The sequence below is a fragment of the Diplotaxodon limnothrissa genome, linkage group LG16 (assembly GCF_057381915.1).
Source record: "Diplotaxodon limnothrissa isolate DT_005_m linkage group LG16, D_limnothrissa_male_GT1.1, whole genome shotgun sequence".
NCBI classification, from domain to species: domain Eukaryota; kingdom Metazoa; phylum Chordata; class Actinopteri; order Cichliformes; family Cichlidae; genus Diplotaxodon; species Diplotaxodon limnothrissa.
In genome coordinates this window covers 10923098-10939187 of record NC_140611.1, presented here as the reverse complement: position 1 = coordinate 10939187, position 16090 = coordinate 10923098, and the positions used below count along the sequence as shown (strand labels likewise).

At 41.5% G+C, this 16090-nt stretch overlaps 1 protein-coding gene across 2 annotated transcripts in view; it reads left to right on the top strand.

Annotated features, from left to right (window-relative positions):
- Positions 1 to 1836: 1836 nt before the first annotated feature.
- The window catches only part of lrch1 (leucine-rich repeats and calponin homology (CH) domain containing 1), a 97919-nt gene continuing 83665 nt past the window's right edge, over positions 1837 to 16090 (top strand). For both annotated transcript variants that reach the window (XM_085374613.1, XM_085374612.1), the window contains exon 1: positions 1837 to 2238. In XM_085374613.1, the coding sequence (XP_085230739.1) occupies positions 2022 to 2238 (217 nt within the window). In that variant the 5' untranslated portion in view covers positions 1837 to 2021. The remainder of the gene's footprint in view (positions 2239 to 16090) is intronic.

The following is a 16090-nucleotide window of genomic DNA, read 5'->3' as shown; positions in this document are numbered from 1 at the left end:
AACGTTTTTCGTGAGAAATATTTGAGTCGCTTCTTAAACTTCTTCCTTCCACTGCCTCGTGTTACTCCCCTCCTCTCTGCTTTGACTTTTATGAAGATAAAAAAGGACATATGTAATTATACCCATGTGGAAAATAAATAGTAAAAACTTATAAAAGACTTGCATAAGATGTGGCCTACTTCATACAGTGAATCATAGAAGGCTTATATGATTTACTCATGAAAGTGGCCACTTTCTAATTACTTTCATATATTGTTTTAGTAAGTATCCAAAACATCCAAGTTTCATTTATATAATTTTTCAAGGGCTCTTATATCTGTTTTCAGTCCTGTATGCTTTTCACACAAGTTTCACACAAGACAGATACAAACTTTATAAGATTTATATATATCTTTTCCATATGGTTAAACTGTGCATGCAAAAAGCAAACTGGCTAAAAATTTGCAATAATTATTGAGTTTGAGTTAATCTGTAAGATGTGTTGTGTGTTAGGTTAGCAAAGGTCCTCACAAGTATGTAAGTATGAACAAGTGATGGTGCTCAGTGTAATCAGGGGTCAGCACTGTGCATCATCTGCTGATGCAAGCTCGTTATGTAATGAGCTGACTCAGCACTTCCTTCTGATTCCCGGTGGGACTCTCTCATTATCACTCATGCACACACACACACACACACACACACACACACACACACACACACACACACACACACACACACACACACACACACACACACACGCTTCATGTACACAGGATGGTTGTAAATAAGGGTTTTTGGCCTGCAGCACGAATCAGTTTCTCTCCTCTCATAGAGCTGCTTTCCGGTGCTTTAATCTCAAACAATAAAATTTGATCAAATGTATATTTATGGTTCATTTATTGTTCATTTGGAACTGGTGACATTACTGCTCATAAACTGCAGCGGTGGTGTTGCAGATAGTGTAAATATGACATTAAAAATGAAGAAAAAATTGTGAAGGTTTGTACCAATTGTTAAATCTAAAACTTACACAGAGAGAACTTACATTACAAGAGAACTGTAGTTACAATCTTCTATACACTTTTCACTGCATTGTTAGTAGTTACTTATTCTTATATCCTTGCTAAAGGTAACTGGTGTGACCTGGATATCTTGGTCTCAGCAGCCACTTTAGTCAAAAGGAAACCACCATAACTTAAGCACAGGCCTAACTGCAAAATAGGACACCCAGCCCTTTAGTCTTTAAACCTTGTGTTTTAAAACAAAATGAAAATTTCTGAGATAACTAACTATAACAGATATAACAGAGATTAAACTCTATGAGAAAGCTTCAGTGCGCGAAATGTGTTGTTTGTCGCTTTTGTCCAGCAGAGGTCACTGTTCATTAAATTTCAGCCCCACTTTCATTTTCACTGCCTTTCACGGGCCGCAAAAGGCTAGTGCGCAGCCGCACTGAGTGAAAAAAAAGAAAGAAGAAATGCGGCGTGAGACCGGAAACACTGTTTTCAAAATAAAAATCGTAGCGCAGTAGAATATCGTCAGTCATCTTTATATAATAGATTATAAGAACAGAGTTGAGGCCACATAACCACTTACACAATTGCATTAACAGTGCTTTACTTATACATTTGCAATCATGGTATATTAATTCCCCCTCGTATCTGGATTTATAACCACATTTCAATGGTAAGACCTTTACATTTGTGTCTGAAATATTTAATTTGAAATTTAAAAAATGAATATCTAAATTATACCCGAAACGGCTTCGTATTTATTATTTCATTCCACCGTAACATTGGCCTGGTCGGTGTACAATTTTGAAATTTGTTCCCCGGATGTCGCACCGTCCAACTGAGACGCTTGACGACACGCGCAGACCTCCAGGCAGACGCGGCGGCGACAATCACGAACTCAGAACGCGCGGCACGGCCACGGACGTCTGTGAAGTCAGTGTCCCGCTGTTTACCTGAACGTAGCCAACCCCGCGCGCTCTCTCGGACATAACCGATACACGGACACGCGCAGCGGAGAGGCGGAAAATTATGGCGACGTTGGGACCGGAGTCGGCTCGCCCCCCTCTGGGTTCTTCTCCGTTAGTCCAGGCTCACATCGGCAGCGCCAACCTGCCTCCCAACCGGGGCTTGGAGCGGGCGCTGGAGGAGGCGGCGGCCAGCGGCGTCCTCAACCTCAGCTGCCGAAAACTGAAGGAGTTTCCCCGGACAGCAGCCAACCACGACCTGTCGGACACGGTGGAAGCAGGTAGGTTGTTCTTTGGTGTATTGCACCCCCCCAACAGCCCATCCCGGTTAGCTTTTAAGAAGGGGGGGCACACCGGTGCTGGGCGGTAACTGCTCCCCGCTATAAACGCGTCACGGCGGCGTGGAGACTCCTTTAAGTAACCGCTGGACGTTATTTACAACATTGGCATTTCCGTTATCCACGAGGACTAACTGAGCGTTTGCTCACGAAGCTGCACGGGTGGTGTGCCGAGCCCTCAGCCCTGGTGGTGTTTGCAAGTTGGAACTTTGGCTTCACCTGAACCGGATGCACAGTTGACTTTAACCCCTCCACTGAGTTGTGTTTAGCCTCCTGACTGGCCTCATTGTGACCTGAGATTTGTTCATTATTGAGAGAACAGTCATAGGAAAAGTTTCAAGTTTCCAAATGACTGAAGCCCTGTGTTTATGGAGGGCTATAGTGAAAGTGGGCACTGGAGCATTTATCACTGATCCGACTGTTCAGTGGAAATCCCCACTACTTCCTTTTAATCCATTACAAGATGTAAACAGGCATGGAGAGTTGGCTGAACCCCGACACACTCAGTCTGTGCTGTTTTAGGCACAACATAGCTATTTTCTTTCCAACCCAATCCCCTATCACGTTAATTACCAGAACACAAAATGTTATGTGTGTGAAGTTTTCTAACATAAAGGTAAACAATAAAAAAAAGATGTATTTTTGCGCTGTAAAAGCTGAAGGAAAGGGTCTTTAAGAAAAGCAGATGTTGTTTTATATGAGGGTTCTTTGTTACAAAGAAGGCTTGATATAGGAGTCATGAGTTTAAATGTGTTTGCGCTCTAACAGACCAGTTACCTATCCATGTCATAGACTGTAGGTAAAAGATGGATGTAGCCACCATGCAACCCTCAGTTGCTTACTGAAGACTGATTATGAAGTCCTGAGCTGAGTTTTTTGTTATTGTTGTCATGTTTTGATACTAGACAAGGACAAAGGGGTGGAGCTGACTGTGAAAGAACTATGCATACACCTAGGGTGATGTCTTGTGATTCATAAATAACTAGCTAATTAGCATACCCTAAATCAGGGGTGTCAAACTCAAATACACAGTGGGCCAAAATTCAAAACTGGAACAATGTTGCGGGCTAACATTAATATTTATTGAAAAAAAAAAAAATTTATTGAAAAAAAAATCTTCCTCCAGATATAAGAATGAATCTTTTCTTATGGACTCAAACAAGTTTTGCTGAAAAACTGAATATGGAACAAGCAAGGCTTAATACTAAACGATATATATATTAGCTGTGTAATATCAGTAGGCCAGCTCTAATAATAATTTGGTATGGCTTCGCGGGCCAAATGTAATTACACTGCAGGCCAAATGTGGCCCACGGGCCAGAGTTTGACACCTATGCCCTAAATAATCCTGATTTATGACTCTAAAAATGATAATAATTTGGATTTAAACTTGAACTTTATTCAGTATGATCCAAAATCAACAACCAAGCCCATAAACTCATCAGGAAAGTGTTTACTCTGGTCAGAGAATAAAGGAGTCGAGGGCAATTTTAATGAACTTCTGTACAACATATGTACATATATGTACATATATGTAATAGCTTCCTGTCTGTGTGCTGGTAAGGCTTAAATTTGGCTCTGTGGCTGCATTAAAGGACAATAATATGACTTGCTAAGTGAAACAGGCTTTTCAGAAGTTTGTGCCTCAGTCTTTGTGAATAAAATTATAGTGTGGGTTTAATATGTTATGTAGAACTAACTAGCAGTGTTCTGTATCTTTGCAATATATGTGTACAGGCTATAGAAGCAGTTAGCTTATGAAGTAGCGCTCCACTCTCTTTTTCATATGTGATCACTTAGGACTTAAAAATAAATAAATAACATGGTAGCAGCCAAAATGCTAACATTGAGCTTTCAGTGTAAGGTCCTAAACCAATGGCTGATGGCTGCTGGTGGCTGCATCCGTCTTCTAAATACAGTCTATGATCTTGGTGTATAGGGCTTTGGAGTTGACGTCACGCCGCAGTGCATTATGGGATTGCGGCGCCATGTCAGAAGGCCACAAATCAAAACAAACACACTGTGTTGGAAGCGGGACTGCCAGAACCTTGCTTAAAATCAACGCAAAAGACAAAGGGCTGTATCGTGACCGTTGCGCCCAGACGCCAAGAGATGGTACTTGGAAAAAATAGCGTGTGGACCCGTATGAAATAAGGCAGTGGAGTGGAAACCCAGACAGCCTACCGCCGTTGTCCTATCCCGATATCTTCGCTTACCCTGTCTGTGGAGTCAGCGCATACACGGCCAATCTTTTTCGGAATTATAAATTCCTGGAGACACACATCTAGTTCTAGTTGGGTACAAGATTTGGCCGTTTTTAAGCCTCCACGTTGTGAGTACGTTGACCATATGACCAAGATACAGCCAGCTTGCCAGCTGTGCGTTGCCATGTAAATAGTTTGCATTTCATGTGTATGTACTTGCTAATTACAGGTGAACAGATCTTGAATAAAAAAAATAAACATACTTTTCTTTTCTGTTTCATATTTCATATGCCTGCAATAATGCCAAATAACTCCGTCAACATGACGTGATTCTATAGCATCACACATTACGATGTTTTATCTAATTATCTATGACCTCAGCGCATTCGAAATACACTAAAAGCCTATTAAGAGAGATATGAATTTATTTAGGACTCACCGGAAAGAAAATGCTGCGAGCAAACCAACAAAAAATTGGGGATGGCAGAGAACTCGATATCCGCTCATCTGACCGCTGCAATCCAAGCCTGACATCTTCGTTTAGTAATATCGGATACATGAAATCCCTCCCCTTGCCTCCAGGAGGGGAAACGATTAAAAGTGAGCCCATTTTCCAGCTTCTTGCCTTCCCTATCGTGTGATCTAACGTTGCAACCGACAACGCAGCACGTACGAACCATAGCTGACGCTTCCGTGTACTTTCTTTGGCCTACTGTCATGGTGGGAGGGGGCGTGGCCCAGCTCCCGTGACATCACGCTCCAAAGCCCTATATTGTGAGTCTTGATAAGTATGGCCAGAAGCAGGACTACCTTTATCCATACTGGGGTTCATGATTGGCATTTTCTTATTGATACATACCAGGTCAAACGGAGTATAGGATATAAGGTGCAGGTCTCTGTGGTTATCAAACAGTCAAGTTTTCATCACTGACCTACTGCCCTGATCCACATAAGTTTTCAGTGTTCGCTCTGACATCATGTGGATTCATAAGGTTAGATTTGGGGGCATGCTGGTTAAGCTGATTTGCTGTACTGTGCAGGCATTTTATCTTTCAGCTTTTAAAAGTAGTAGAAACACTGGGTTAGACACGTGCTCTAAATGTTGCCTGCTAATGCCGTTGGCAACAAAAACTAAGTTGTGGCTGTCTTTGCTCTTCAGAGTAAGTGAATAAATGGGTTGGCTGTGCTGCAGTGAAGACAAGTGACGTTACTTTGCTGCACTTCGGTCTCTAACTTTGTTTATGTACACTAAAAAAGAAATGTGGATTACGTAACTGCTGCGGAGCTCACGTTTACAGAACCATACACCCACCCACCCACGCATGCATGCACACACACGCACACCGCAGCAGCAGTATGAAGTCAAGCGATAGAAGTGATGGCAGTAAAATGAGAGTGTGAAGATTGTGTGCTACAGTTTAACAGCGTTCCTGCAGTATATATTAGGGATTCCTGGTCATGGACAAGACTTTGTGATCTGGGATGTTTTGTGTCACTTACATACCAAATGACCTTTAGAGAATCCTTCTTATAAATCTAAGAGGGTGCTTGTCCTGCCTCTTATCCCTAAGAGTCAGTCAAGAGAAAAAAAGAAAGCAGGTAAAACTGGGCCCTAACAGTTTGCAAGCTGTAGATGTTTGTGTAATATGTGTTAGGACGCTGAAGGCATTTTCCTTTAAAGTGACAAGATGTTGTTGTACAAAAATGTTGTTCCAGAGATTTATAGAATTGCTGTCAAGGGCCATTGAATCTGTTCTGGCAGCACGTGGTAGCAAAACATCTTACTCCTAACACTCCTAACACTCTGTTTATTTTTTCTCTTTAATTTGATGCCAGTTTATTTAATGCTTTCTTACCATGACGGTCTCAAGGTGCATCATCCTGATGTAGTGGCTTACAGATCCATCCTGGAGGAGACAGAAATCCCATTGGGGTTGTGTCAGGAAGGGCATCTGGTGTGAAAGTCTGCCAAAACAAACATTCAGCGTTACCTGCTGCGATGGCTCTATGAATGAGGGATTAGCCGAAAATAGCTTTTAAGGTGCATTATCTTAACCACTTCAGGAAACAGAAGGAGGTGTCAGATTAATGAGATTAATGATTTCATGTACATAGTTAGGTCATAAGTGTTTATTTAATAGTTTGTTGAGTTGTCACAGCAAATATTTGGCAAATAGGCCAAATGAGAAACAGTCTTTCTTTCCGTGTAAAAAAGTTGAACTACATATTTAATCCTTGAGTTATCTTTATATGAGGAAAAAGAAGGCCAGTCTCATCAGGACATATCAGTTTTTTTCTGCACAATAAGGAAATGCTGCTGCAGGAAATGAAAGAACTGTCACAACTCTCTGGCTTTAAATTGTAAGAAACAAAACATGTAAAATAAGAGAAAAGGTCCTGATGCTCATTATACAATAGATAAAAGCTGTAAAACTTAGTCCAAACATATGCCTTTCATCACATTTCATCACATTTTCCAGAGCTGTCCACTGGGGCCAGATTGGAGCATTTGGCAGGCTGATTCTGACCCCCCCCCCCCCCCCCAGGCCATATGTATGACACCCCTGTTTTAGGATACGGGCTTCATGCATTAAGATACGTGGGTTCAAAATATCTGTATCAGCCAATATTGGCCTTACTGACTGGTACCTCCTGCAAATTCTGGCTCAATACTCGAAGATCATGGGATAAAGGGATAAAAAATGATAAACATTTGGTTGCATGTCAGCGTATCGGTGTATCAAAGTATCTCTGGCGCTGGGAAAAAGAACCGAAGAAGCTTGAAAATCCTGCTGTAGACATTTTGGAGTGGATATGACCGACATGCTGGTGTGACAGTAGTAAACAGTGGCCTGTTGAGTTTTCTGTAGTGAAGATGGAGGCGTCTCTGATCACACAGCAACTGTGATCAGTTCCCATGAAAAGAAATGAGATGAGACAGAACAAAGTGAGTCACTGTGACAGACGAGCGTGCTGTGGAAGCACTCGTCTTTAAATGCACACATGCACACGCGTATTTATATAAATCAGCTAAAGTGCACACAGAAGCAGTGTGTCAGAGTCGACAGAAGTGCAAGGACTCACACTGTGCTTCCTCCTAGTTTCATATCAGCAGCCGCGCAAGTCTCGGCTTGTAGTGAAACACAAGCTGGAGCTGCTTTCCTTACAGCCTCCTCCCACTAATGGCTTCTCTCAAACTAAGAGGTGGCTTTTTGTTGGAAAAGAGCTACTTTTAGAGTGTTTACAGTCACTCGGGTGAACCACGCTGAAAGGCGGGCTGAAGAAACACAGAAAGATGGCGGGTTTAACTCCTTTCTGCAGTTGCTGTTTTGGGCCTGCTTCTGCCTGTTCTCAAACCTCTATTTAATACTTAATCACACCTGATTCATACAACACACAGATGAAGAAGAGATTTGAAACATCACATCATAAAGCATCATTATAATTTTGTATGGTGCTGAAAAAGTATAAGGCACATTTTCAAAAGCTTCCTCGTGGAAGATGTTGCACATGGTTGTGATCAAGGAAGAGGGACTGAAACAGTTATAAAGAAAAAGAACACTGAGAATGATCAGAGGCTGATGTTGATTGTTAACAGGGTAAAATGTGGTATATCTAATTGAACGTGAGATAAGATTTATTAATATGACATGCTCAGGGAGGGGCTGCATATGTGTGGTTGCAGGTATTTATTTTAGGGTAGATTATATCACTTGTGTCCAGGAACTGAAAGGTGAAGGAAGGTGATTTTCAAACCAAACCAACCAGTCAGTCTGCTTTCAAATGTGGTGGGATCAACAGCAACTACCAAACCGTGTGTGTGTGTGTCTGTTTGTGTGTTTGGGGTGTTAAACATCCCTTAACTGCCAGACAGTTAAAAGATAAACAGAATGACATAATGTTTAGTTCTGAGGAATGACAAAATTTTAACCGCAGATTTTATTTATTTATTTTTTAAATCGCAATCATCCACAGCAATAACACGTAACTGATTTTGCTTTCATTTTATGCGCTTACAAATCCTCTTTTGTACCGTTCCTGATATAATTGCTATATATAAAAGTTCTAGCACTCAGGGTGAAAGTGTTTGGGAAAAATCTGAGAACTTGAAGGGGATTTCTGTTTAAAGATGATTCCAGGAAAGAGGAAGAGAGTAGGGAGATGATTTTTTTCAGTAATAAAACTGATTCTTTCTGGTCACCACTGTACAGTTGTGAGAATGGCATGAATATTAGTTTTCACAAAGTCTGTTTATGTGAAGAGTCAATATTTGCAGTGTTGGCCCTTCTTTTTCAAGAACAGTTGGCCCTGAGATGCTGTCAATCAACTTCTGGGCCAAATCTTGGCTGATGGCAACCCATTCTTCCATAATCAAAGTTTGGAGTTTGTCAGAATTAGTGGGTTGTTGTTTGTCCATCTGCCTCTTGAGGATTGGCCACAAGTTCTCAATTGGCTTAAGGTCTGGGGAGTTTCCTGGCTATGGACCCAAAATTTCAATGTTTTTTTTCCTAAGCTACTTAGTTATCACTTTGGCATTATGGCACGGTGCTCCATCGTGCTGAACCATTGTTCCTTACCAAACTGTTCTTGGATGGTTGGAAGAAGTTGCTGTCGGAGGATGTTTTGGTACCATTCTTTATTCATAGCTGTGTTCTTTGGCAAAATTGTGGGAAAGCGGCCCCACACATGAATAGTCCCAGGATGCTTTACTGTTGGCATGAGACAGGGCTGATGGTAGCGCTCACCTTTTTTTCCCCAGACATCCTTTTTTCCAGATGCTCCAAACATCTTTATCAGAAAAAATGACTTTACGCCTGTCCTCAGCAGTCCACTCGCTGTACTTTTTTTACAGAATATCAGTCTGTCCCTGATGTTTTTCTTTTTGTTTGTTTGTTGAAGAGAAGTGGCTTCTTTGCTGCTCTTCTTGACACCAGGCCATCTTCCAGAAGTCTCGGCCTCACTGTGCATGCAGATGCACTCACACCTGCCTGCTGCCAGTCCTGAGCAAGCTCTGCACTGGTGGCACTCAGATCCCGCAGCTGAATCATCTTTAGGAGCCAGTCCTGGTGCTTCTTGACTTTCTTGGGCACCCTGAAGCCTTCTTCACAACAACTGAATCTTTACCCCTGAAGTTCTTGATGATCCGATAATGGTAGATTTACGTGCAATCTTAGTAGCAACAACATCCTTGCCTGTGAAGCCCTATTTATGCACCGCGATGATAGCTGCATGTGTTTCCTTGCAGATAACCATGGTTAACAGGAAGAACAATGATTTCAAACATCACCCTCCTTTTTAACACATCCACTCTGCTATTCTAACTCAGTTAGCATGACATAATCTCCAGCATGCATTCCCACAAAAGATCCACGATCTAATTATTTTGCCTTCTCAATAACTAATAATAATAGGCTTAAAGTTATGACTGTTTTCTACAACAGTATCAGAGCTGCAGCATCATCTGGTGGCAGATGGCCACGGCCACATAACATGTGACAATTTAATGACCTTGGCAATCAATTAAAATATTAACACTTAGATTCACCGAGTTGTACGTCCTGTACCTTCTAGTGACAATAACGATAATTAGTCCTCTAGTGATGGGCTAATGTATAAGGTGATCAGTTCAATTCAGTTTCATGTTCTTTGTTGGCTGCTCTACTTGTCAGCAGCCGTGCACTGATATCTAGCCCGAGAGCTAACATGGCATGGAGGAAACAATCAGCAGAGGGTCATCAGGATCCAGCTCCACGGTTAAGTGTAAAAAATGTTGACTTACTCATAAGCCCTGTACCTCACTGAAAAAGGGACCTGGAGGTATTCCTTCAACACCGGTGTCTAAATGGTCCTCGGCTATGGAGCGCTCGTTTTGTAATAAATGTATCACTAATATACAAACATGTTTATATCTGGAAGGCTTGAATCAGAGGTGTACAATGTATGATGGGGCTATGAATTATTCAGTTAATTTCTTCATCAATTAATCATCTTCTCCTCATATTACTACATAGATGCAGAAAAACACTGTAGCTGTCTCTGTGCTGCTGTGTGGTTGTGTTACTGTCCTACAGTGGACACACTGATGAGCTTTTTGGTATTAATGCTCTGCCTGTCTGCTGTGGGTTTTATGTGTGTGAGCATGTGCTTCCCACCACATACCCAGCTCTAGACAATACACATTTCTGCAGTGTTTGGCAGTTTTTTTTAGTGGACAGACACGAACACACAGGCACGCACACAAAGAGCTTTACAATATGTGTGTAAACTGACAGCAACAACCTCCCTGCGTTTGTCAGGTGTACTGTGCAAATTTTTATATGGAGTTAAAAAGTTCAAATTGTTCTCCACTTGTACTTAAATGCATTTGCACATAGAAGCATGTTCATCAGTATATCTGCGATTTATTCTGTTAATAGGCAGTTTTTTTTGTTGACCATCAACCCTAACGGAGTGAGACATTCTCTGACCATCAGCAGGTTGGATTGCCATATCTCAGCATTTTTTATTGCACTGTGGTTACTTTCCAAGTGTGTACATGAAAGGTGGAGGAAGTCCCAGAGCACAGACCAAGTTACCAATCAAAAGTGACTACAATAATAATAATAATGATAATAGTTTTTTTTTTTCATTTTTTGTTTAATAGCCAACCCAACTGAAATCATGCCTTTAAATTATGTAGATCAAATTTTAGTTGGGACATTCACTATTTGCAGCAAGATGCTTTTGGAAAATTAGCTGCACAATACACAGTTAATAAATGCTTGTTTTCTGTTGCTATATGAATGCAGTTTATTTATTTCTACTAATATTTCTTTACTTTAGACTTTTCTTTGAGGAGGAATTTGAGAAGTTTGTAGTGGTGCAACTGCCCAAACTTTAAGCCACGATTGTATTTTTTATCCTAAAACTGCTGCGTGAGAAGCGCTGTCACTGAACTGGTGACGTTCAGGGTGTACCCGCCTATCGCTATAATGTCAGCTGGAATAGGAGCAGATGCAGAGTGACTGGGGGAAAAGAAAATGAATACAGTAAAACAGCAGTCCGGGGTTTGCAGAGGTCTTAGATGCTGAAATTATTTACAGGGAATTTTTTTTTCTTTCCAATTTAAGTATGTTTTCCATATTTGTTGAAGAAATCTGTCAACACGACGTGTACTTATAGTCAGGTCTATTTATTTCACCAGATACCAGATGTAACGCAGAACGGGTCCTGACCCCGGGTCTGTAAGCAAAACTCTAAAGGGCCCTCCGACCTGACCAAAGAGCCATTTGCCATTGTCGCAGGGAGGACAGGTTTACTCGATCGCTCTTCCCGCAGTTTACTCTCATGGTGATTTTTCTTTTTTTCTGAAGAAAACAATATTTTTTTTCTTTTTCTCATAGAAACTGTAAACAATGATGTGGGGTCCTTGTATAATTTGTGGGCAACTTGCTTATTGATCTGACTATGCAATATTTTACCAGTCAATAGACCAACAAGCTGCCATGTTGGCCCGATAGTGGTTTACAATATTATAGAAGTCATTAATGATACAGAAAGAGTGCAATAAAGGTTTGAAGGATGCAGCTGTGTGTGTGTCTGTGTGTGTTTAATGTGTGTAGATGGATGCATAATGTGTGCCTGAGGCATGATTTATCCCCCATGACATTACCACCCTCACTTCCTATACCTCAGTGCTGTTCCTTCCCTTTCAGGAAGCGTTGGATTTCCAGGAATGTGTTGGGATGTGGGGTTAGAGGAGGCACTGTCTGCTCAGTGTTCGCGCCACACCTGAACGTAGTGACAGCTGTGACGGAAACACACACCCTCAGATCCTCAAACACTTTTATATTTGGAGGACAGAGTAACCACAGCAGAGTGGTCTTTTGAAAGTGTCAAAAGGCACAATTTTAATTAACACATTTTAACAATTTAGGGAACCAAAAGACAGAAGTGCATGCTTTCCTTCCTTGTGATTAGATGCCTTAACATTACCCCTCACTGTGAGCTTCACCTTCAGCCGCCTCCTATTGATTTGTTCTCAGAGGACTCTGAGAGGGAGGACCAGCGGCTCATGCATATAGAATGAGGCAGTTAAAGAAGCACTTAATGGAGCATTTAATGGTTTTCTCTCTGAGAAATGAAGAGCTACAGAGACGCCAGTCGGAGAGAGTGAGGAGCTCAGGGACATCAGAAAAGAGCTCAGTGGACTGAGATGGAAAGTGCAATCTAACAGGACCGAGTCCAGGTTCTGTCAGCTTGGATCAGCGCATGGATGGGCAAGATTTTTGGAAACTGGTTTCACCTGATATATTGACAGCTCCTCAGAATATTTATCAAGTTTTTTTTAAATCATCCATCCAAAATGGTGATGTGATCCATCAGCTACTGCAACCTTCCCTTCTCTTACTCTGAAAGTTCAGCTGCTGCCAGTCTTCAGTGTCATTCAGCTGTGTTGAGTCTCTTGTCTTGTGGTCATTGTTCTCATCTGGAGAACCACTGCATGAAAGTTTAACATCCGTCTAACATCAGCCAGCAGCAAGTGCTGAGCCTTTTCTCATGCTGCTACGCTGTGTTCACAGAGTCTGCTTACATATCTTAGCATGCCTCCATACTACCACCACGAATGTAGGTTAATTCTGAGGGGAAGGATGATCTGATATCGTCGTGTTGTTCCCAGGTCATCATGAAAATCTTGTTCCAGGTTCAACATTGCAAGTGACCAATCACATTGTTGTGAAGTTATTCTTTTGCGCGCCAAGCCATTCGTGCATTTATGAAATTCCAGTGTTGCAAGGACTATATCAATTCTGCTTACCGTTTATTAAAGGGTTAGGGTCAGGGTCCGTTGATCGGCGGACAGAGGCGGTTTCTCGCAGCTTAAGTACAGTTTTTTTTTACGGCGGTTTTTCCCGAAGTCGCAAAAGTCTGACATCACAACATTCTGATTGGTCACTTGCAACTGGAACAACATTTAGTATGATGATCTGGGAACAACACCAACACGACGATATCAGATCGTGCCTGAGGGGAAACACTGTCGTGTTTACTAAGTTAAAGGAAAGACAGTGGCTTGATGCCTTGCCTGAATACGTGTGTGTGTGTTTGTGAGAGAATATTGGGCAAAAACACTGAGACATAGAAAAAAGCACTTCTATGAAAAAACAACAACTTCATTAATGGTGGAAAAAAGATTCCTGATGAAGTAATAATGTCTTAGTTACAACTAACAGCGGTTTAGGAAGGATCTCATCAGAGGAGGCCATGACATATGGAACACTTGATCCCTGAGCACACCTGACACCTACCTATGAGTAAGGATATAACTTCAGGCTGTGACATCTTTTTACACATCGAAACTGTCACACTGATGTCACATATTACATCATCTCTGAGAAATTCTGTGTAATTGTACAAAAGACAGCAAACTCAGACAAAGTTCTAAAATGAGGTCAAGCTAACATTGAAGTTAGATCTGCCCAAACTAGGGATGTTCCTGGTGACTAATTTCTTACTCCATTATGAACATTATATGTTATACTCCAGACAAATGTAGAAGTGGATAGGAAAATTGATAGATCACTTCTGGATACATCAGCTTTTTTAATATAAGATAAAGAATAGAATAAACATAATGTCTTATTATCTCTCAGGTTTGCCACCAAGGACCTACTGTTCTAGGTTACTCAATTTTACAATCTCTTTTTTCCCACCTATTTTACAAAGTTGTTTGTCTACTGTAGTAGCCGTGGCAATGTCACTATTATCAATTAATTACTCATTAATAGTGATGATAATGGTGAACTGTATGTCTGTGTTTTATTTTATTATTGTAAGTGTAGTTAATGACAAAGATGTCCAGAGGCTTGCAGACCTTGCAGAGCTGTAAGTGTCTTTGCACTAGCTTTGCTCTTAGTCAGTGGAGCAAAAGCTAACCTGAAGATGGGTGGAGTTGTGATAATGATACTGTAAGGCGGGGAAATGAGGGTGGAGATGCTGGTTTTCTCACCAGCACAGAGGAGGGAAGTAACTGCTCCCCACTACATTGTGTTCAGGAGGCAGTGCCTTGGAGCTTTTCCTGTTAAGGAAGCCCAGTATCTCCCCACCCCCTCACCACAACTGTAAAGCGTAGCTGCAGCTACAGCTGGACTTATATAATTATTACTTTATGGCTGCCTAATGCAATGCTGATTTTTTTTTTTGTTCTCCTAGTGAAGTAAAACACAGCAAACATAAATTTAACAATAACACTGGAGGGTCACATACTTGCTGGCAGCTCTGAGAGGCTATCATTGGAGCTAAATGCTAACTTCTGTAAACTAACACAGTCCTTTTGTGGCCCACATGTGCTGCGCTTCCTGTGAGCGGCCTTTTGGACATTTACTGATAACGAAATTGAAATATACTTTTTCCACTTTGTGTATGATACCTCGGCTTTGGGTGTCCACTAATATCATCGCTCTGAGGAAGAGACTAGCAATGCTTTGCTCTTTAATTTAGCATTGATTGGTTATTAAAAGGCCCTGCGACAGACTGGTTATCTGGATGATATGAGGAAAGCCTTCGATGTGCAGTTGCATTATTCAGAACACCAGTGACAGTGACTTACAATGTTGCTTAAGCAAAAGTCATTGAACTCGGTTTAGTTGAAATCATGCGATACACTGTAGCCCCTCTGTTTTAAGGTGGTCTTTGGTATCAAGGCCCTCTTGTGTTATAACATTAAGGTCAGAACTTCCCAGTCAAAGACTCTGGGAGTCTGTGACAGGTTAATATTTCACAGATCAAACAATTATTTCATTAATGGTGGGAAAATATTTTAAGTAACCATTAGTTACGGCTCTAACAGAAAGGATTAGGAAGGATCAGGAGGGCATGACTTGTGGGACACTCGATCACTGAGCATATAAGGAAAAGGTTTTTGCTTTTGATACCTGACACTTACCCGTAAGCCAGGATTTGACTTGAGGCTGTATCATCGCTTTACACATTGCTTGACACTGATGTCATACATTACATCATGTTTTAAGCATTTTTCCCCTCTTCTTCTTTCATGTTCACGTTTTGTCCTGTAGTCTACTATGTGCTTGCGATTACGGCAGTGCAGCATGTGTGTGGTCACATCTTGTGCGCCTGTGACTGAATTAGATCTTTTGAGGCTTTCTTCTATCAGTGTTTGTCATCTGCTGCTGCGCGCTGCACAGATCAGACGTGTCTCTGAAGCTGCTCTGTGGAGCTGAAAATACAAACACACTGACAGACCAGAGACCAGCCTCAGTCAGCTCATGTAAACCTGCTTCTCCTCCTTCAGCACATGGATTTATTACCTCAGGTTTGGCAGGGTTAGCTACCACCCTTCACTGATTCATGAATGGCGGTTGCAGATGTTAATGTTAACATTTAGACATGTACAGCAAAACAGAATGATTTTTTTTTAAAGCTTTTGCTGCTCTTTTAAAATCTTCCGCTAAAGAAATTCCAGAGAAGTGCAATGTACTAATGGTCCACATTTGCTGCAGGTGAAACACTGTCTTGCTGTGTGGTGTCCTGGAGTAACACTTACACCCCCACCCCAGCAGTCATGACATGGGAAGGTCCAAGGAAAATACCTA